This window comes from Anguilla rostrata, chromosome 3 (assembly GCF_018555375.3).
Source record: "Anguilla rostrata isolate EN2019 chromosome 3, ASM1855537v3, whole genome shotgun sequence".
NCBI lineage: Eukaryota > Metazoa > Chordata > Actinopteri > Anguilliformes > Anguillidae > Anguilla > Anguilla rostrata.
The window spans coordinates 11,024,375-11,046,984 of record NC_057935.1 but is presented as its reverse complement, the minus strand read 5'-3'; the positions used below and the strand labels follow the sequence as shown (position 1 = coordinate 11,046,984).

The following is a 22,610-nucleotide window of genomic DNA, read 5'->3' as shown; positions in this document are numbered from 1 at the left end:
GTGGTACCTATGGAAAATACATCAGTGTATAACCAGAAAAGAGACCGTTTATACTTACAAATACAGAGAGCTACTGAGTCCTTATTATAACCTAAAGCATATGAAAGAATAAAAGTATTGCACTTATCTATAAATGCTTGTGAAAAGGAACTCTGAAGGTTGGGCAAGCTCGCCAATTCTCTCCATACTTGAAGATTCAGTGTTGATAAAATAGGATAGAACAGAATATGAACAGGGTAGGAGAAAATGGAGGTTCTGCACAGGTCCTTTTCGTGCCGGCCTTAGAGAGAGCTGAATGAAGACTGCGAAGGCTGTGAACGCCGTCTTACCCCCGATATGAGAAAGACCTTGCAGAAGTCGAGCACGGGGAGTATCTGGAGAAAGCTGGCCGCCTCCAGCGTGTCTTGAAGGTTCTCCATGTTGAGCGAGAGCTTGGCGGTGTAGATGAAGTCGATTATCTTCTTGAGGCCTATCCGGTTGACGCCGTGAAGCTTGATGCACATCAAGTCCTGCTCCTTCATCCCCCCTGAAAGAACCCCGGACAGACAGGAGACAGGGGCCAGCAAATCTTACATTAAAAGATTTACCCCGCATAGAATATTTATCTGTAGCACTGAATTATTGATGAAAGTAATCTCACATTGATTAACTGACAGCATTTCCACAATGTATACTTCTGTGCCCATTCATCAAGGCAAAGCTCAAGTACAGCGATGCCCCATCCAGCAGGTTTGTGTTGAAGAATAAGCATCAGTCAATCAAAAAAATTAAAACATTTTTAAAAGATATGACACCGCCAACATGGAGGCTCCAAGATGAATCACCCAGAAAGACGAGGGGCTCACGTGAGGCGCCTATTTTCACAGCCTCGCCACCTGCGCCCGTCGCCCCTTCCGTTACAAAGTATGACTCACGTCTGCCTGAGCTCACCCATCCATTTTAATCCGCAGGAGCCAATAATACCAACGTGCGTATCCCACCCGCCCTTCCCCCGCGGAACATTCCTCTCACTTCGCTTTACCCGCTTGTCTGTCACGCTGAGGGCGAGAAAACGGGCTCCCTCCATCAGAGAGCACACCAGAGCACGCGTTCCGCACCTCCGCACCTTTCTGCCTGCTCCACGCCCCACACTTACCCGTACAGCAAAGCAAACCGCAAATCGGTTACATACAGGGCGTAACCGGTGCATTTAACATCACGGTAATTGTTGCAATTATATTCAGTGTTGGGCCCCTTAATTTTAAACCGTGTGATAAGGAATGTATACTGTCCCAATTAAACATGCTGAAAGGAAACTGATTGAACGTGAATGGGGAACAAATTTGCTTGCTTGTTTCACGAGGCAAACGGCAGGCACACGCATCCCCACAGCAGGTGCCATTTATAATTTAGGGTGAAATATGTAGATGGTGGAGATAGGAGGACTAAAAGCACAATAAAGCCCCGCGGAGGCCCCCCGCCCGGGCTGCCCGATCGGAGTGCCCGACAAGATAACAGCACTTACACATCCACAATGGCTAATAAAGGAACAGCACCGGCTGATTAAACAGATATTACATCCCATCAAGCAAAGCCGAAACGACACGGCCGCAGATCTCTGGAGCCACAGACAGAGCCCAGAAAACAAGCCCCGCTGATGCTCGCCATTACCTTTTTACGCAATTAGTTTGGCTGGATTTCATTTCGGTTCGGGCTCTTTAGTCAAGGTGCACTTGAGAATGTAATCGCACCCAGCGAGGCCCCAAGCCCTGTCGACTCTGGAAGGGCGTCAGGAGAACGGAGAGGGGCGAAGCAGACAGGAGTAAGCGAGCGTGTCGAATAACTGAAATAATCGTGGCGAATGCGACGGGTAAGGAGCCCTGTCAGAGCGGCGAAAACGGGCGCGGGTGACGCACGCGCGCGCGCCTTACCTGTGAACATAGCTTTGAAGTAATCGCTGGAGGACGCCATCATCGCCCGGTGGACCGGAAAGGCCTCGTCCCCGTCCCCCGGAACCAGGGTCACGTCACAGAGCAGTCCCTCTATTCTCAGCTGGTCGAACCCCTGTCAACGAGCCGAGAGAGAGACCTGTGAGGGGGAGGCGGCTGGATCCCCAGTGACAGTGAACCCCCTCCCCCACTGCACCCTCCGGGGCACCGGAGTGAGATGGGAGTTGGAGCATGCTCAAATCACCAGCTTCACAGTAGTTACAATAATGGACCCGATCTCAATGTCATTCTTTGTTTTTTCGTTCCCCCCCCCCCCGAGATACTGCAGCCAGAACTGGAGGCCTCATTCCTGCAGAAGCCATTTTGCTTTCAGTTTGGAGCACATTCCCCTGTGATGTGGAGACTCCATGCGCACTTTACCCCAAAACAAAGACTGTTCTGGTCACAATTAAGTTTGGTTGTAAGTTACATCTTCGGATCAGTTTAATGTCCGGTCACAAATATGAACTACACACAAAAAGGCAAGCAAACTTATTGTACAGTCTTTTTTTGGTCATGCCTGGTGCTGGCCAATAAAAAAAGCAGAGGCACTAGTTTCACTGAAGGCAGGTTACTCATCTTTTTTGTATGGCTCACACCTCCACTCCTCTTGGCAAAGCAACCCACACCTCCATCATTTTGAGGTCACAGACCCAAAACACTCCTGTCAATGTGACAAGCAGAACGGACCTGACACTCTGCAGGGTGGGAACTGACTAAATGAGCCACTCACTATTCGCACAACAACACAACACAGTCACAAATCAAGAACAGGGTCCTTGCTTTTCTTCTCCAAAGCAAGCTAAGGTAGTGCAGACTGGCAAGAGAAACACAGGCTAGTAAAGATTAAAGATTCAAAAGATGACACATGATGTTAACAGGGCAGGACTTCCGTCCTTTCCAGGGTGGCCCATCGAGCGACAGCCCTCATTTAAAGGAGAAAAACAACCCCACTTTGCCAGACGGTTTAACCACAAATCTAGATTAGCATTACTGTTACTCTCGACTGCTCGGCCCATGGGATACAGGAGCGACAGCCCTCAACAGGGGAGGCTAGCTCCTTACACTGCACTGCCTACAAAAAGCAGTCAAGCGTGTAGCCATGAAATAAAAATAGTACATTCAATTACACATAACCCAATGGCTCGCTCTTCCTACAGGTTGCCAAACTGAAAGCAATGTTATTTTTTATAAAGGATAAGAATTAAAAATGAGGAAGAAATTAAAAAGGGGATGAGCTACAATAACCGGAGGCAAATTGGAGCGTGGCGTACCTTTATCTTCGGTCTCAAGACACCTGTTTATGCAGCATTTCCACCCTCCGCTTTAATTTCCCCTGAAAACTGATCGTTTAATTAAACAGTCGGATATCAGGTAAATCTGGACTCAGGGGAAATCCATGGGTTTAGAATGGAGTGGCTGGAGCTCACCTACCCGGGTCAAGGAAACCACCAGTTTAAAATTACAGCGAGTAGGCTAACCCAGCTACAAAACAAGACTTCGAATGAGGAACACCTTTGGCCTGCGCCCAAACAGGTTTACATTTGTAACCAGATTCATAAGCCTTCATCTGTGGGGAGGGGATGGGCAGACTGAATGGATTCAATGGCATTTTCCAATCTTTTCAGAAAAGCCATCTAGGCCTACAGAGTCTGACTCAATCCTGGCAATGCAATCCCATCTTTAAATGAGCTAGTGCAGGCTTTTACTAGGGAACGGTGCTTGAACGAGTTCCAGATCCATTAAAATACATTTCTTTTAAAAAAGGGAGACTTCTCATTTTCAGAGGGTCAGTATTAACTGCCTGGGTTCGTGTGCGTCCAGGTACTTACAAAGGCCCTGTTTCCGTGACACCGGTGCCCCCCCCGCCTTTCATCCCGCGCGTTTGGCAGAAACGCCCTGGCGGTGCGGACGCTTCCGGTCGTGCCGAGGCTAAAAAAAGGAACGCGGGGTGGGGGGGGGGGGCGGCTCCGTTTTACAGAGCGATTGATTTTTTTCTCCTCTATTGATTTTGATGCGCGCCATAGCTCAGCGGAAGACCCGGAAACAGCAGCAGGGTTCGGCGTTCTCATATTAACAGCATCGCACTCCGCCGCTGGACATTACCGATGAGAGGGAAATTTATTTTTTAAAAAAGGCCTGTAGTGGGTCGGGACAAATATGTCCGGTACTAGGAGGAGGAGCACCTGTATCAAACACACACAGTTAAATGCAAGAGTATTCAGACTGTTGTGTCAAATTGGTTGTTTTTCCACTGGGCTAATCAAATTAGTATCTTCAAATCAAACAGTGACTACTTTGGTAAAATTCACAATGTCTGCATCAATTCATTCAAGCTCCAGCGTGCTTGGAATTATCCGGTTTAATGCAGTTCATCTTTGTTGTTGCTAGATAGTGAGCTACGTTCATGATATCCATTTCTGTATACAGTACTTTACCAACACGTTTAATTAGTGTCAATGCCTTGAGAATTGATCTGAACATAGACAAAGGCTCAATTACACCATCACTAGCATACATGTATGTTCTGCACAGGCAAGCACTGAGACAACCCCACAGTCCCTACAGACCCTTCCCCCTGCGAGCAAGCTATTCCATACACAAACCACGAGAGAGAGAGCAGCTTGAACAGCTGACATCTGGTTATATTGAAAATAATTATTCTGTGCTTGCAAAAAAAAACCAAAAAATAAAATCTTGCTAACAGAATATCAAGCGATGATTAATGAGATGTTTTACCAGGTAGCATTCAAGTCAAAGAACTGTGCACTCAATTCAATCCATTTTCACATAATTAAAAGCCGCTGCCACTAATTGGGGTGGGGGAGTGGGTGATCATTAGCTTTGTTCACAATATATCACAGCCAAGTTTTATGCTGTAATGATGGCAGAAGAGGTTCCACACACACACACACACACACACAGACACACAAATTTGTGATTTCCTGCAGCAGATACTTGATAGCAAGGACAAAACATTTAAAGGAGGAAGCACCAAAGTGGCAACATTCCAAAAATTATTAAATAAAGTTTATTCACCCTTAAAAAAAACGATAAACACTCGAAAACTTCCCTGGAAGGTGATCAAATGTAGGAAATTATGCTTGTTGGTCGTGCCAGTGCTGTGATTATACGACAGGGATTGCCCTAAATATGGATGACTTTCCTTGAACAACTGCAGCAGATGTAGGATATCAGTGTATTATTAAGCCAGAGTCCGCCTCTGGAATTAAATTGACAAAACATTTCCACAGTGGCCTTTTTTTGAGTTTATAAACACTGCCAAGTATAAGAAGCGTAAGGGTTCCCACTGCAGGAACAGATGCAGAAAAAATGCACACAAATGCGTTCTCTCTCAGCTGGATTACTGCAGTCCAAACTTGATTTTGTTCAAACCTCCAATCAGCCCCACAATGCTGATGCATTAATGAATTCAATTTAACCTTATGACAAGAATCAAGATGAACAAATTTGAAAAAAAAAAAAAAAAAAAACTCAGCTCATGATTAAAATATAAAGCAGACAGATACTCTGTGCTCCATGCCTTCTGGGACTGTAAAGAAATAAGCAAACTTTGGAAACAATTAGAGATATGGTTATCAGCACTCTAGAGGAAGAATACGGTGCTTTCTTTGTGGCTCTTCCTAAGCTCAGAGAAAGCTTCTAATAACACCTATCACATTAAAAGTTATACTCTTCTCATCTATTGTTAGGAGAAAAAAAAAAGTTGTTCTAAAAATTGGAAAAGTTAAAATCTTGTAAAAGTACAGCACTGGCAGAACCTCATGACATATTACCTATATATAAAAGCATATCGAACAGACAATAGCAGCTGAAAACAAAGAGGAGGAAGAGTGTGAGTTAACAATACTCTGCCATTTTAATGCAAATATAGCCTACTTTAAGATAAGTACATGAATTATGCAGAAGTATTTAAGATGGAAGTGATCGAAGCACCACTAACCCCTTTGATTGAAAAGTTATTTGCATTAGATTCTCCTTAAGTCCTGGTGTATCCGTTTTTTCTGTTCTGTTTTTTATCTTCACACCCAGTATGTCTGTACAGTATGTGTGTGTATAGTGTATAGGCTTAAATCATGGGGTTTGGGGAGAGGGGTGTGAGGGGTGGAGAAGTGGAGAGGGTCAGAGCTCATGTGTTTTGCGGATGTTATTACTGCCCTTGCAGTTCATAGTGCTCATTTCTATGAGTATTGCTGTTGTGTTCATTTTTGTTGTTTGTATCATTGTTATTATTAGCATTATGGATATTGCAGCAGCTGTATCAGAAATAGTATACAAATGAATATGAAATATCAGCTGGTTAAAGGAATGGGGGGGGGGGCGGTTATCAGGGGGGCACAGTGCCTGTAAAATAACAGAAATAAAAGCCAAAGGAAGAAACAAAGATCCCGTCCGATGAGGAGGGTGGAGGTGGGAAAGTGTGATAATGCATCATCTGCCCAAACTTCCACTCACCAAAATCCCAATTTAACGCAGAGCGACTGCTTACATTCAACTACTCACAGAGCACCGAGTGGGCTAAATTGACTAAAAAACCAAGAAGTTGAAGGAGACAGCGGTGCTCCTGGTAACAATGGTTTTAAAAATGACGGAATAACTTGTCTGGGGAATGCAGCGTCTCTGTTTAAACCCAGTCCACATTACGCTTCTTCGCCGTTCTTCACCCTAATAATCTCGCATCTCCGTAGCAAGCACTGTATTTCAGGAGCTGGTGCCTGAAGATTCTTATTCTCGTGTCACGCAAAGTACCACTGAATATTAAACCAGCAGTGATCCCACATTCACCATGAGTTGATTGCCTCCATTCTGTGTGCAGCTTGGTAGCAGCTTACAAACCACCTACGTTTGAGCTAACATAAAGCTGTAAATCACTTAACTGTGAACTCAAAATGAACCCTTACTCAAGGGCCAGCAAGTCGGCAGGATGTCTTCCATCCTCAGTGACGTAATGTCTGTCTTTGCTGTATTATGTTGAGATTCCATAACCCTTTTTTCAGGGTTCTACACAAAAATAAATTTCCAAGCAGCACCCAAATGTAGTGCATCCCAATTAGCAGATGTGCTCCTAAATTATTTTTCCAGTTAGCACACCTCAATTTTCAGGAGCAAATGCTCCTAAAATGGGGGCACTGTAGAGCCCGTTTTGAGTTCGGTAAGGCAAGTCCAACACAGATCACAGAAGAGGGTCCTGCTTTCATTCTCGACCACCATAAGACCATTGAGCCTGTGTCCAGACCACAGTGCGAGAGAGGGCACAATTCTCCTGGATTAACCACAACATGGATCACCAACAAGCAGACCCATTTTATTCTGCACCTGTTGCTGATAATAGCAGACATGATCTTGCTGATCTATCAAGGGACAAGCAATGCCCAGACTAACAGCAATCTGTCTATGCAGTCTAATTATGTTGGGCAGAACACGTTCTGTCCAGTACACTGTAATTAGGGGGCCAACCACCAAGGATGCGTGGGATCCCAATTTCTTCTCCTCGCTAAATTTTCAGCCCTTTCCTGAGCTCAAAAACACACATGGACGAGCATGCACAGGCATGCAGTATTAAGGTGCAATATGGCCGATAGGGGGCGCTTCTTGTGAAATAAGAAATTTGCATTGGCTCCATGAGCCCAAATTGTATGAAATTTGCCAGGAACCCTCAGACAGCCTCCCTGCAACAGTCCAGGGAAGAATATCTCCCATCAATTCAAGATTCTTAAGGAAAATCAAACATGAATATGCATAAATTCTGAAAAAGATATTTGACCACACCTCCTTTAAATCCAGCCTCCATTCAAATTTTTGTGTACTAATTGAAGAGAGTCCCATGTAGGTCACGTGTATCAAATTTCCTGGTGACGCAACATCAAAATAGCCATTTTCAAATAATTATTAATGTACCTTTACAATACACACCAAAGCTGCTATGGATGCTATTTGGACTGGGTTTGCAGTCCATGACAAAGTACCGCCCAAAGCGCTACAGCTCACCCCTGGTGCCTGGCCCCCGACATCGCTGCTTTGCAGCCATATTTGTAATGCTGCTATCTGTGGAGCATAATATGAGAACACTTTACAGTGGTCTATCGACTGTAATGGAATGGAAAGATTCTCAGTAACAATGCCGTTGCCGGAGATCAAACTCACTTGACATTACACCATGAAGCCCGAGTCGTTATTAGCTGGCTGACTGCCCGGCTGTCTGTCTTCAGATGTCAATCAATAGAGTAACCTTGGCGTGACAGCGGCAGTGTGCGCCAGCCCCTGGGTGCCAACGCGATCATCTGACAACCCATCAGCCAGAGCTGTAACCACGGCCCACTCACACGTCCTGGGGCCGGTTCAATATGGGCAATTACAACACGAGGACACTTCGCCCCCGAAAACCCTGTACACAGACGGGAACACAACTGTCACCGCACACGGGAAAAACACATTTACACGCCGATCAATCCCAGCCCTCCGCTACTGTAAGGTCATCGACGGAGTCACATGCTGGAACAAAGCGCTGCACAGAGATCTCTTCCAATGCAATTTACACTTCTCCTTTTGATTTTTAAACTATACATTATTTACAGTGACTTCATATCACTAATTCTTATCAATTTTGTTGATGTATTTTTGCTTTTGCAAAGTATTTGATTCAAAGGTTTGATTCAAATACATTTTGATTCATTTCATCTGTATTTGACCCTGGTCTTCAGTGATTATTATAAAAATTGCTTTAAGGGAAGTGTTTTGACAAATAATCTGGCGAGATTCAAAAGAGGCTCTCCATGCATTATTTTTTCATTGTAATGAGTCCTGAAATCATATAACATAAAATTATATTATTACGACTACTATTATTATTATTATTATTATTATTATTATTATTATTATGCAAGTGTTAGATATCGTTTCAAGATTCAGTCGTTTCATTTGTTACTGTATATTTAGGTGGAATGGAATGTCCAATCACATCGCCATCATCCATCACCCAGTGGAATGTATGATGTGAGCTGCCGGCTGTGGACTCCGCAGCGCACCAGCTGTGCCGGGTCAGTCATCAGCCATTAATCCAGGCCCGGGCGATTTAAGGAGGACCTCCGGACTCCCACCTGAAACGTCCCAGGGGCAGGACCTCACGATTTGGGCCAGGCCACCGAACGGCGCCCGTACGGAGCCGCGGTGATTCATCGAGGCTGAGGCCGACGTGCCGTACGGCTGCCGTCGCTGCCAGACGTGAGCGCGGCGTTTCCCCGGCACGTCGGCGACGGAAGAGAACGCGGACGCTGTTTGAAAGCCTCCGCGTGTTCGGAAGCGACGTGGGAGAGAGAACCCGGAACACAGGAACAGCTGAACTGAGATATTAATGGGGTTTCGCGAGCCGCCATCAGAAGCCCCGCCGCACCAGCGCCTGTGTTCACGCTCAGTAACCAGGCTTTCAGCCGGGCTCCTGAAGACAGGCTTTGATTGACAGGCGGAGGAGCTGGGCTCTCTGGGCAGCCTTTGATCACAGGAGGAGGGGCCTGGCAAAGTGCTCACTGAATGATGCACATGAGCGTTGCTGATTGGCTCTTTAATTTCCCCCCCCCGGCTAATTTCTGCCTCTCGTCAAAACTGGCAAACTTGAAAGAGCGCAGTCTCATTCTGTACTGTCCTCAGATCATCTGCAGCTATTTCAAAACCGCCAATTTCTGCTTTTTTTTTTTGTCCACTTGACACAATTCCCTTCTTCGGTTTCATTAACCGCGTACAGAACGGACGCGCTGGCTCACAAAAGCATCATGGGAGCTGGAATGCGCCGTGAGACTGAAGGCAAAAAAAAAAAAAAAAAAAAGAATAGAATTTCAACACAAGGGGAATGCCAGCGTACGAACGCGTCCAAGAGTCATTCTTTTTCATTTCGCTATCTCTCGGGTTTTCCCATTTACGTTTCACAACGCGGCTCCCTGGGAGTCAGTGAACCCTTTTCTACGTGACTGAATATAATGGAACCGGCAGCTAGCTGCGCCGCGGCTGAGCTCCGCTCCGCCGTCTCCGCGTTCCTCCCGGCGCGCGAGCGATTACCCATCGCCGCCCCCCCCGGCTTAAACCCCCCGAGCGCGGTCGCGGATTAAAACGCCGTTCGGCTCAAATTAAAACCGCCACTCAGAGCTCCGGCACTTTTGTCGACAGACGCTTTTCTCGCTCGGCGCGAGCCTGACCCCGGCCGCCTAATCTCCGTTTGTCTTTCTTTTTTCCACCCCGCTCCTCTGGAAACGAAGCCGAAGGGGATGACAAAGGAGACGCTGTTTCTCCGTCTCTCCGGAGGGCTTGGAAGGGATCAGTCGCTCGTGGCCATTTACGGTTTATGTCAAACAGCTGAGGGGAGGCCACATCAGTCACCCATCCCCACCACAGCTTCTTATAGCCCTTTCTCCCTTAAGCCTAGCCATGTCCACTGCGCTTCACTCAACCACCTGGGCTGGAACAAAACTGAACCTGAGCAACTGCATATATACTGTACTACACTACATTGCACAACAGAAACATTCAGGAAACACTGGTACCAACGCAACCGATTTTCAACTCTTAACATTAAAGAGGTAGTACACATTGCAGCAGGGGGCGGAGTCGGGGTATTGTGCACAAAAGCTCCCTGTCGCAATGAATATGACCTGTACGAGGCGGTGTCAGCTGTTACAGCAGTTCAGCATGGCACCAGTCATGTTCGTTCTCCAAACCCACCCCCCTCCCCGCCAGTCCAATGACTAAGCTCACCTGTAGGACCACAGAACTGTGGGTGTTGCTGGTGAAGAACCGCGTGTTGCCCGTCTTCGACGCCTGGAGGTGGGCGGACACGCCCATGTCGCTGCTCCCCAGAGACACTTTCATATGAGGGTCGTCCTCATCCACAAGGGATCTGCAGGGGCGAAGAGGAGACAGGTAGGCCCAAAAGCAGGCGAACAGTCACACCGACCGCTCAGCAAACGGGGGCAGGAGTCTGACAGCCGCTCCGTTTCCTGTTTCTGCATGCAACGGTAGCACGATAGAAATTTGATTCAGTAAAGTTGTCAGAATGACAAAGAAACACATCTTCTATAACTCCGGCAGTTTAATTAGGTTAAAAGGTAACTTCCCTGACCTGAAAATTAACACTGAATTTATCTATACAAACTTCTTACAGGTCTATCAAGGCCATAATAAGCATGAAACACTTCAGGTCTAGTCAGTGAAATTTACTTCAGTAAAAGTACAGAACATGAATACTCCAGCACTGTCGTATTTCAATGGCATTTCACAGTTTCCAATGTGAGGCCACAACCATTCAGAGAACAGTCAAGTAAATGACTAAGCATTTCCAGAACTCAACACATCTTCACAAGCTCAAATGGCACAGATATTGACTTTGGTTATTACACATAAATTTTCCATTTAGTGACATGGAAGCAAAGATGAATTTCCACTTAACTGTCACAATGAATGAGGGGGGACATAGTTCCATTTAGGCTAAGCAACTGATTTTCACGATTTGAAATATGGTACAATCAAGATGAAAGGGATTTCTTTATTTTGGAGATGTGCAGCATCTTGCTCAAGATAAATCAGTGAAACAACCGGACCATCATAATTAAATCCTAAAATATTTTCCAGAACACCTTAGAAGTACCTTAACATTGTCTGCCTTACCAAGACACACTTCATCAAGAGTAGCCTACACCCAGGAGCGTGATCACCACCAGTCTGTGCAGCAGTAAAATGAGTGAGGAGGTCTATATCTCAACACTAAGGAACTGATAAAAAGGTATGTGAACTTTCTTTTACTATAAAACTGCCATTTCTCATGTTCCTCAGTGAAATGCCTACTGTCGTAAGTACCCATAAAGCATTTAAGATTCTTCACATACCTTTACATTAAGTATGGTTTTAAATATCATCTCAGGTTATAATGGAATATTCAATCGGCAAGTAATGAGGATATATATGGAATATGGGAAAACTTGTTCTGGTATGCCACCGTTTTTTTTTTTCTTTTTACACAGGAGACTACCTGTACACAGTAATCATTTAAACTCTTTACTGCCCAATCAGCATTTTAACTCCAAACTGTTAACTTTTTTAAAAGAAAGACAAAACTGAAGAAAAGTTGGAAAAAACAATACTTTCAGAGGAAAAGTGTTGTATAAAGATTTTTTATACTGCAGAAAAATCAATTAAAGAAAGCAAGGAATGTTTCTGCCCAATATGAAGAAAAGCAGCCAAAGACGCCTTCATTGCCAGTTTTAACTACTCTACATCAACGGCAGGAAATTCAAAGGAGGCATACCACTGGTACAGACAACTTTAAATCGCAACTGCAGATGAAACAGGAAGACAATCGTCAGACTGCAAGTATTTATGAGGGTTGCGGGGGAGGGGGCTGAAGTGGTGGTGCAAAAATATGAATGTAAACAAAACGGAAAAGAATCCACAAATGAACAGCACCATACGTTATTTTTAATGACATCATAATGGAAGAAAACAGAGAATGGTAAAATAATAATGAGAACATGGCGGAAGAACATACATTTCAGTTTCACAGAAAATAGAAAATGAAAGCACGGCACTCAGCTTGTGTATTTAGGCGTAACTGAGGATCAGACTTACTTCCTGGGGGGCTGTGAGTATTGTTCCTCTGGCTTCATTGGCCCATTTACTTAATTAGCTATACATTACAATGCTGAGTTTTCCAAAAATGAACGGTGGTAAAGCGGGTGTGCTCCTGTCGTGCGAGTTAGTGAGTAAATCGGTACATGACTTTTCCAATTGCGCAATTAAGAGCCGGGGGGTTCAGCAAGCCTCACTGCCTGTTTACAAGCATCAATTCTGAGCAGACACACGTATGAATGTGTAGACAGTGGACGCCACTGATTAGCTTGGAGGCGTCCATACGATGTTATTATCAGCAGAGATAATTCCAGAAGAAAGCTTGTGAGCAATCAGCCGGTATACAAACGGCCCCTCCAGGAACTGGGTTTGACATCTCTGATTGGGCCGGTCTCCTAGGCTTAATTATTCCAATTAGATACAAATTTGATGGAGCGCAGTGCGGGTGGGAGCTCGATGCCAGAGCGGCGACGCGAGCCAATGGCGGTGGCAGTGCGAAGCGGGTCACAGATGCCAACGCAAACTCGGCTCGCTGGCGTCGGCGGCCGCGACACGAACAGATGAACTGTACAGAAACCGGAGAGCTCGTTTTTTTTTTTTTTTTAACGAAGCTTGTCCAATTTATGCGCAGCGCGACTGAAATGAATGACAGATCGGCCCTGTGACAGTGCTGCAGCAGCAGCGTACTGCGAGCGGAGTGGGAAATCCTTTTAGACGCAACATGGCGTTTCTCTGCAGTCCCACACGCGGGGGGGGTCGATTTTAACTTAATGCTCCAAGAAGTCCGGAACAGTATCAGCTTGCACCACACGCTGTTGTTACCATGTGCAAGGCTGAGAGGATGCTTCACTCGGGTCACATCATGGAATTCGCTCTCTACAGTTCAACAGAAGTTGGATATACCAAAATATTCATATTTTCACCAGTATTGTAGATGGCAATTACATTTTTCTAAGGCAAATCAAGTCTTTCTTCAATCGGAAAAAGCTTTGTAATTAAATTAATAATGTTCTAAAAATACATCCTCTATACGCTCAATGTGAACATATTTGGGGGGGGGGGGGGGCAGGAGGAACCTTATTTTCAAAAAGGGCAAATCGGCAGTTTAGAGATGTACTTGCTGGCCAGCAATGTTCCCCCTGAAGCGCAAATACCTTTTCATGAGATCCAATTTCATCTTAAATAAACTGAAACCTCATTTACACCAAACGTAAAATGGATTCAATTTTCATTCTTGTCACTCAGTAGAAAACTTGATCGTTCCTCTCGTGTTCATTTAATCTCATTGCTGGATTTTCAACACGGCGTTGTTGGGGGTTCGGGGGGTGGGAGGTAAAAGGTCAGACACCAGATTTCTTTATAAAAAGTACACGCCCCCTCCTGGGAGCCAGGGTCGGGGGGGGACTACATCAGATCAGTTTGTTCAGAGGACCGGAGGAGTGTTCATGAGGACAGGATCGGACAGACTGCACGGACACAGGCACAGACAGTTTGGTCCATTTACCCAGTCAAGTGGCATGTCGGAGCAGCGGCAAGCAGAGAGTGGGCTGTCCAGACCACAAAGGAATGATGGTGGCTGTCGGAAACGAAACAAAGAGAACAAAAAAAAAAAAAAAGAAACAAAACAAAAAAAAAAACAGCAATATTCCACCGTCAGTCTGAGTCCCTCCCCTCCACATCGATAACAGAAGAACAAACAGGCACAGACGGATGGCGTTTGAGGTCTCGGGGATGAAAAGCTCAGGAGAGGGCGTTCACCTCGAGGGCGCACTCGAAACAAAAACGGAGCGGGAAGGCGGGAAGGAAAACACCGAGAGAACTCACGCACACACACACACACACACACGACTCGCGGCCTGACGGAAACCGTGTCAGGCTGTGCGGGTGACGGCGAACGACAGCGACACGGGTTTCCTTGAAGGGTGACATGCTGGAATGATATGGCAACCCTGCTCTGTATCCGAACTGGAAGCCTGGATTACAGAGGCAAGGTTGGGGGGGGCAGATTAGGGCTCCACTGGAGGGGGGGGGGATGGGGGGGGGGAACCATATCTCCTGATCCTGATCACCTGAAGATAAACCTGCTGGCACAGCTGCAGCAGGTAAGCAGTTTCCTATGGCACCACTTTGAAGAAAGGGGAAAAGACATCCCTCTAAATATCACTGAGAAACTTCCACAGCCCCTTAGAGCACATGAACCAGCGATCAAGGTCACAAGTTGAAAATGCCAATGACTTGTGCCACACTGCCCACCAATCAGAGCAGCATCCTTGTCTGATGTCATATGGTCACATTTGCCAGGTACAACTGGGTGCAAGAGGCCCAAACTATGTCTCCAGTCACCACAGAGAAAAAAATACTGCAGGTGCTTTTGCTCCAGACATGAAAGACTGCAGGTGTTTCTGCTCATCACCTCCAGCAAATGGCAAACAAAACAGTCCGCCGTTGATGGTCCAGCCATAACCTGGCGAGTGCATTCGGGACATGTGCAGGGATGCACGGGCGTGTGCTGCCACGGTAGCTATGGAGAGGAGTCACAGCAGGGCTCAGTCCTGTCCAGGGAGACGGGATTAATCCCCATCAGTAATATGGACAGCTCAAAAAACGCAATGTTGGATGTGATATAGTTCACAACAGCTCTAATGTACTGATGCAGCTACACGAAAAGGGGGGGGCGGGGGCGGGGGGAGGACTGCAGGACGTAAGGTCATACGGCCACAAGGACATGGCTAACAACTCACCCCCCCCCCCCCAGAAAATTCACATTTAAATGAAGAATCCCACTCAGCAACACTGACCAGTAAATACCGCCTCAGGAATACCTAATTATATTTGTTAAATTGAATGCCATTTTGCCACGATAATGCATCTTAATGGCATTTTAAATGGGTCCATGTTTTGCATTTGTAAACTCTCAAACACTGAGAATATTCCATAATAAATCGTAATATTAAAAATGTGCCAAGTAAGGTCATAAGTTAGGCAGCCCAATCTTTGCTTGTAATTCAGTCCTGCAAAACGATGCCAATATTGCATCCTCATCAAGACACCTGTTAAAAGCTCCTAACATGATATCACGTCTCAAGTTACCGAAATCACCTCGATTACCCAGCTATTACCATTTCAGAAGAACCGTACCAGCTGGAAAGTGAGACACAAGCTTGTTCTCTGATTGGTTGCTTCGTCCTTACAATTACAGAGTACAAAGTGTTCCGTTTAAGCACTAATTTTCAATTGCACCAAATTAATTATGATTTATCCTTCTTGATTATTGAGCATTCAGAAAGAGTAGCAACAGTGATGCAGAGTACAGCAGGAAGGGCAGGGTCTTTAATGCAAGTTATGGATGCCGAAACATATTAGCATTCGGAGTCCTTTTTGTTAATTTTGTTAAATGACTTTGGTCATTTCTTATGCTTGAGGTTTTTATTGACTTTATTGATTCCTCTTAAGAAATGTGCAGCCTGTTGTTTTAACTATGGACCATCCTAGCCTATAATATATCTAGAATGATATCATTACCTTAATCATTACCTAATCTTTTCGTCCTAAATCCTTCCCCTCCATTCTCTTCATAGTTCATTAATTATTAATTTTATTATTGGTTAATTATTTAAAGCATTTTATTACATTGTGTATTTAGAATGGCCTTATTATTATTATGTGTGTTTCAAAATGCTTAGCCTGTATTAGTCCTCATTGGAAATACCACAGTAAAATTTGGCAAGCTCCCACTTAATGTTCTTTTTTTGAGAGAACTGGGTGCTAGAAGACAGGAATTAACACATTGCCCAGCTCAATTTAAAGCCTATGTGGGATTTCAGAAATCCTGCAGAGAAACCCATTCAGACTAGCAGCCCAATTAGTAATAATAAGAAAACCTCTTCAGCTCACAGTGCAAAACTGCAACTCAGACACTCATTTTTTTTCCCCCCGTTACAAAAATACTGTAAAATAGCACAAATTTTCCACGGACACGCTCATTTAGATATCGCCTTTACGTATTTAAGTTTCAAATGCTGTGCACAATGTACAGACAAATGAGAAGATGTGTGCTTTTGAGCTTAGCAGAATTTCCGATTTGAAACTGTATTCACCTCAGGCTTGAATTTCACAGACTTTCATTTTTCATTATGCGATACCAAATGCTGAATATTCATTCATGCTCCTGCCATTTAAAACAAGGTCATATTTTTTCCAACTAACCCAGATACTCAACTGTTCCCTTTCGTCGCATTAATTTTTCTCACAACCCTTTTCGTTGCATTTGCATTTATTTTTCCGCCAATATTTTGGAGGGGGAAACGGTGACACGGTTTGTGTGGGGAGAGGCGACAGCCAATCTGCAACACTGCTCAGCAGCTCAACTTAATCGAGTCCCTTTTTATTTCTCGTTCACTGCAACCGGTTTGATTGAAATGTGTTAATGGACGAATTGAACAGTGATCATTTACCAGGCTAGCCTGAACTGAATGGATTGCCTACAAACCCAAACAAATACACACACCAGCTTCCTCTCACCTCGCTGAGCTCCAAAATACCACAGCAAATGAGTTCAAACAGACCAACCACCAGATATTCCACAGAAGGTACATTCAGAATAATCACTCCCCTTCTCCCCATTCTACATGGTGTATAGTGCTGAACTGAGCTAAAGCCAACTGGCAATAGCAACAGTAAACTGCCTAATCATATGATTTGCATATCTCTTCGCAAGGAGTCTACTTCACTAACAAAGATTTAACTTTATTTGAAGGAAGTCGAAAAAGAAAAGACTAGAAATAAATGCAGAAGATGATATGGCCACACTGTTGACAGGTTGTTTACAATGATTATCCAGTTCTTTTCTAATCATTGGCCTAAGCAGCTGAGCTATCTGTAGTGACCTACCTGCAATTAATCACGATGAAAAACAGAAGGTATGGACCGTATAACATGGGGGTGTCAAACTCCAGTCCTGGGGAGCCACAGTGTCCGCTGGTTTTCGGTGTGCTTCAGCACGAGTGATTAATTTCAGTCATTGATTGGCTGAGGAGTCCAGACGCTTTGTTCTCAAGGCCTCAATTGGCTGCTGATTGAAAGGAAACCACAAATACATGCCGGTACAGCGACCCTCCAGGACCGGAGTTTGACACCACAACTGGAACGGATTCAAGAATTTCAATTAAAAGTACTCAGCACTAGAGAAACAGGTGTAATAGTAGAGTGTTCAGCACTATTACACTAACACTGATCTGAAAACTTTGGCAGGCCATGTAAATTTATCTTGGAGATTTACGGCGTTCTATTTCAGGAGCACTTCTTGCACGTGATGAACTAACAATTCCTCATTCAAAACAGAAAATAAAAATAGAAAAAGTCATAAGAATATTTAATGACCTTATTAGAAACAGAAAAAGCCAGCTTAAGAAAAACAGCTTAAGAGCCAGAAATTGGCGAAATGACCGTTGGCAAACCCGGTTAGGCTTTACCGACCATTTCTTTGCTACCTTTATTTACATTCCGAAAAGCGTTTCAGAAAGGATCTGCCACTGCCTTGTTTTCCTTGGAAAAATGCCTTTTGTTTACTTCCCTTAATTGAACTCAATAAATAAGACCGATAGCTGTACTGCACACCTTCCAGGAGAGATGGCTGTGCTTCTGTGACTAATTACCATACCCCGCATATGCCATCCAAAGAAACTGCACCAACTAAAGCCACTTCATCTAAATGCAGACTGCAGTCTTAAATTACAGCAAAGGGGACTGTGGGTCCTAAGTCTTAGCACACACAAATTCAACAGGATTTCAGAGCGGTGTAAATATGTCAAAGTAAGCACGAACCCAAAATGCCTCATAATAAAAAACAGGAACCCTACCCTTGCACAGGGACTGTAAAAGTCCAACAATGCCATTTTATTCAAAAGGCGGTTACATGCGGAGGGGTGGGGGTTTGATTAATCTCTGTGGAGATTAAGCAGAGGTAAGAATAAAACATTTTTATTAATAAGGTAAAAATAGATTTCATAAGCTTTCCTGTCATAGAATATGAGTCATAACATCACACTGAAAATGTGCTTCTAATAATTCAGTGCCTTATCAATATGAACAACGAAAAAATGTCTCAAATTGTTCATGACCTACACAAAAGACCTTCATATTAAATTCAGTAAGAAGTGCAAATGCTTGTTCTAAATGTACAGTAAATTCTAAAGAAACTAAACATTCCCCCATATAAGAAACATGCAGAATTAAATGCCAAATACACAGATTAATCAGGTCAAGTTTAGATTTATTATTTTAACAGATCCGTGCCAGTATTACATATTATATAATCATACTGGATACCCTAATGGAAAGAGTGTTTGCTGTTAATTCAGACAATTTTATGTTCTAGCGTTAAGAATAACTGCATTTAACCAGTTAAATACTGGATTCAAAAAAGTCTTCAAAGAAAGTTCCCTGCCATCTAGTGCACTGAAATAAAGGTAAGATTTTTCGTTTTCTTCGTGCTCTACATTGACTGCTATCATGCATGTGCCCAGGAAGGAAAGGTGGCTGAACATGCAGTTGATCAATTAGAGATAATTACCATTTCTTTTGCCGAAAACCAGCAGTCAATTAGCAGGAAGGATAGGGAATAAGTAACCTTTACGGACCTCTTTGGGGAGCTGAGCATTGGAGGGTAATACGAGCTGTTAAAATTACGGTCATAGGACAGGGTCAGTGTAAATTATGACATTTACTAAATATGCAGGTAGTCTCAGTATTGGCAAACTAAACACGTTCACATGCGCTATAAAGTTCTCCACCATGACTGAATACCCAGTGAGCAAAAGCTGGAAACTAGACCTCTAGAAGGGCGGAAATCTAGGTTGAGAGACGATTTGACATTAACTGACTAAGTTAACCCCAATATCGCTCAGGCTTTACCCAGTTATAGCCTGGCTGCATTCTGGACACCAAAAAAAAAAAAACTTTAATTTTTCCAACCAAATGCAGCCGGTTTTTCACCTGAACACCTACATGGCTTTTCACCGAACTTTCACTACAAAAATGCTCACAGGGTAATCAAGAATTACAAATATGACATGACCAAATAAAGGGGCTGTTATGGCGTGGATATTCTGAATAATATGAAGAAAACCAAGAATGTGTGCTATATATTATCAACATTCGAACCAATGAAGAAATATTCTGGCCAGTACACTACGCACACTGCTAACGAGCATTCTAGTACCTTTTTGAGTAGCCACTGAATACGTTAAAAAAAAAAATCAATCAAAATATAGGCTACATGCTATAATAATGACCCACATGCTAAAAACTGTCAGAGGTGCCCAATCGGTGCCCTTCAGGAATAAGGCTGGAAAAAACCACCAACAGAGACCCACCCTCCCTCCGTCTGTAGGATGCAATGACCTGCTGAAGGTCACCGCCTGGGAATCCTGGCCACAGCTGTACTCGCCTTTGCTCATGAGGTCAGCTATGAAATGACAGCAATTATAAGAAAGGGAATAAGAAGTCAGATAAATTTTTGGATTGTCTGAATGGTTACTGTATAGTAGCAAAAAATAAATAAATAAATAAAAATAAATAAATAAACCAATCTTCAGAAAATGAAATCCAACTCTGTAAAAACAAGACCAGGTCAAAACCTAGTATATGGCTGGACCATGTATTGGTGTAACACCATAACTCGGCCGACCAATGGTGTAACTACATCACTCAGTGACTCAGTCACAGACATTCGCATTTATAGGGCTGGCCCTGCTGTTGCGGTCCAGCCAAAAAAAAAGCTGAATACTACTCTACTGTCAGGGGTTACTCTCCTAAGTCAGACTAACCAATGTAAATCTGACTGCTAAACTGAAGCCATCTTGAAAGTGCCACAGGAAAGAATATATTTACCTGGCTCCCCCCCCCCCCCTTTTTTTTTGTTTAAACAAAGGTTATACGCCACATGTCAACCTCTACCAGAAATATGGTGACAATTTTCTTCCCCGTTATGTTTTCAATTACCAAGATTATCATACTGAAGTGCCACGATGACACATTTGCAGGAGTATATGGGCATTCTGTCATTAGGCTGAGTAGTGTGTTTCCGTGTCATAAATTGCATAAACAGTCAGCGTGAATGTTAATGAATAAATCGATAGCCTCCGGGGCAGGGGAAAAAAAAAATCCAAAAGCTCGTTTAAAACAAAAACAAAGAAGTGGCAGCTCCCATCCTCGGATAATTCCACAGCACTTACGGACGACGGTTACTGGAAGGAAATTAAAGTGCGGAGTAGCTACTCCCACAGTTGCCAAGCAGGGTCTGTGATTACACTTAAGTAAAACTGAATACTGCTGCATGCTACAGTACATGGTGTGTGATGAAATATTATACAGAAACACAAAGGGGGAGTGTGAAAAGCACCTTCTCTTTCTTCCTCTTGGCTGAGGTCTAGCTTCAGAGACATTAGAAGATGAGTGTTTTGTTGTGGGAATGAGTCACTGGTTAATCTTTAAGAGCTGCTAATAATGCAAGTATTATTAATATAATTGTTATGAATTCCAGGTTACATAAGGTTTGAATCTCTGGAAAACCATACAGTCTGCTCTGCCAGCACAGTGGGACAAGAAAAAACTGCAATTGCGATGCTCATAGATTACACTTATACTTGTTGTGCTCAAAGAAAGGAATGTAGATTTACTTCAAACAGCCTCCCCATGAGAATGTAGTCCAATGGATTGGTAGGAAGTTAAAAAATGCTACAGAATGCTAAAAATAGAACCTTCATATTCTCAGAACATCTGTGCCCACTGAACTGGCTTTCTCAACTGTCAACCTCTCTGCTAACAGGCTAGTCCACCCAGTTGATGCTGGAGCATGACAACATGTTGATTTCTCTAAATAAAAAAACAGGGAATTCGGTGAAGTGACAATCCACTGAAAAAGTTGGAAAATATGTTGAAAATGAGACACAAAATTAGCTTTAAGTTCAAAAAAAGAAAACCCTACTTTTTTTTGGGGGGGGCGGTCAATGAACCTGCCATCCAGGACTTCCTGGAACAAACAAGAGATGCTGTATCTCAATGGGGCCTTCCTGGCAAAATAAAGGACAAATAAAAAGACAGATTGCTAACAACTTCAGTTGAGGATGAGATAATTTTCCTTGCGAAGCTTACACTACTAGCAGTTACCATATACCGCTCATTTTTTATATTTTGTTGTTTCTTGTTAAAATGATGGCTTAATCAAAAATCTAAAATAAACTATGTTCGTATTTACACTGCGCACCAGTTAAAATGAAACTTCAAACTGGAAATCAAGTGTTGTTCATATCCTTCCTCTCTCTTCCTCTCCAGACACAGAACACACTGCGGCCTGAAGTCTATCGACATTTATGTCGCGTTTACGTTAGCATAAAGCTCGTCTCGACAGTCACTGCAATTACAGGGGAAAAGTAAGCGCAATTAAATGGACATCAACAGAAGCCCAGGCAGTCCCCTCAGCTGCAGCCACATGACCAAGAGTCAGCAGGCCCTTCCCTCTCAGACTCAGGGCTCTCTCCACCCAGCACGTAGGCCTATATAATCTATTGCAGAGCGAAACTCAAGATGACATAGCAGTTTTTTTTCCATTGTGCAGTCTAATATGAATCAGAGAAAGCTAATGTGATGAAGTCAAAACACATCAATCCACTCGTGCTGCCTGAGTCACAGACTGATTGCTGGATCAGTGCTCTACCATGTGTGTCTGTTCTTTTTTTTTTCCTGTATCCATCACAAATTAAGTTTTGGTTTGAGTTGGCTTGGGTCTCCAACCTACAAACCCCGGACTTCCTCTTGAACTAATACTTCTGGTTCCATTTAATAGACGAGGGACATTTTCAACCCCAACCCCCCCCCATTAAATATCTACGCCACAGCCTTTTAGCCAGTTTGCCAATTTTACATCAATCAATCTGAAGACCACTAGCTTTTGGTTTTCCATTGTTTTTCTTCCCTCTCAAAAGCAATCACCATTTAGAGAATTATTGAGAGGTT

The 22,610-nt window shown here is 43.8% G+C and overlaps 1 protein-coding gene across 7 annotated transcripts in view; it reads right to left on the bottom strand.

Moving 5' to 3' along the window:
- LOC135250109 (kelch-like protein 13) overlaps positions 1-22,610 on the bottom strand; it is a 74,433-nt gene that overhangs the window by 19,373 nt on the left and 32,450 nt on the right. For all 7 annotated transcript variants that reach the window (XM_064326060.1, XM_064326062.1, XM_064326061.1 and 4 more), the window contains 3 exons: positions 10,731-10,872; positions 1,911-2,043; positions 330-526 (listed from right to left, as the gene is read on the bottom strand). In XM_064326060.1, the coding sequence (XP_064182130.1) occupies positions 330-526; positions 1,911-2,043; positions 10,731-10,872 (472 nt within the window). The remainder of the gene's footprint in view (positions 1-329; positions 527-1,910; positions 2,044-10,730; positions 10,873-22,610) is intronic.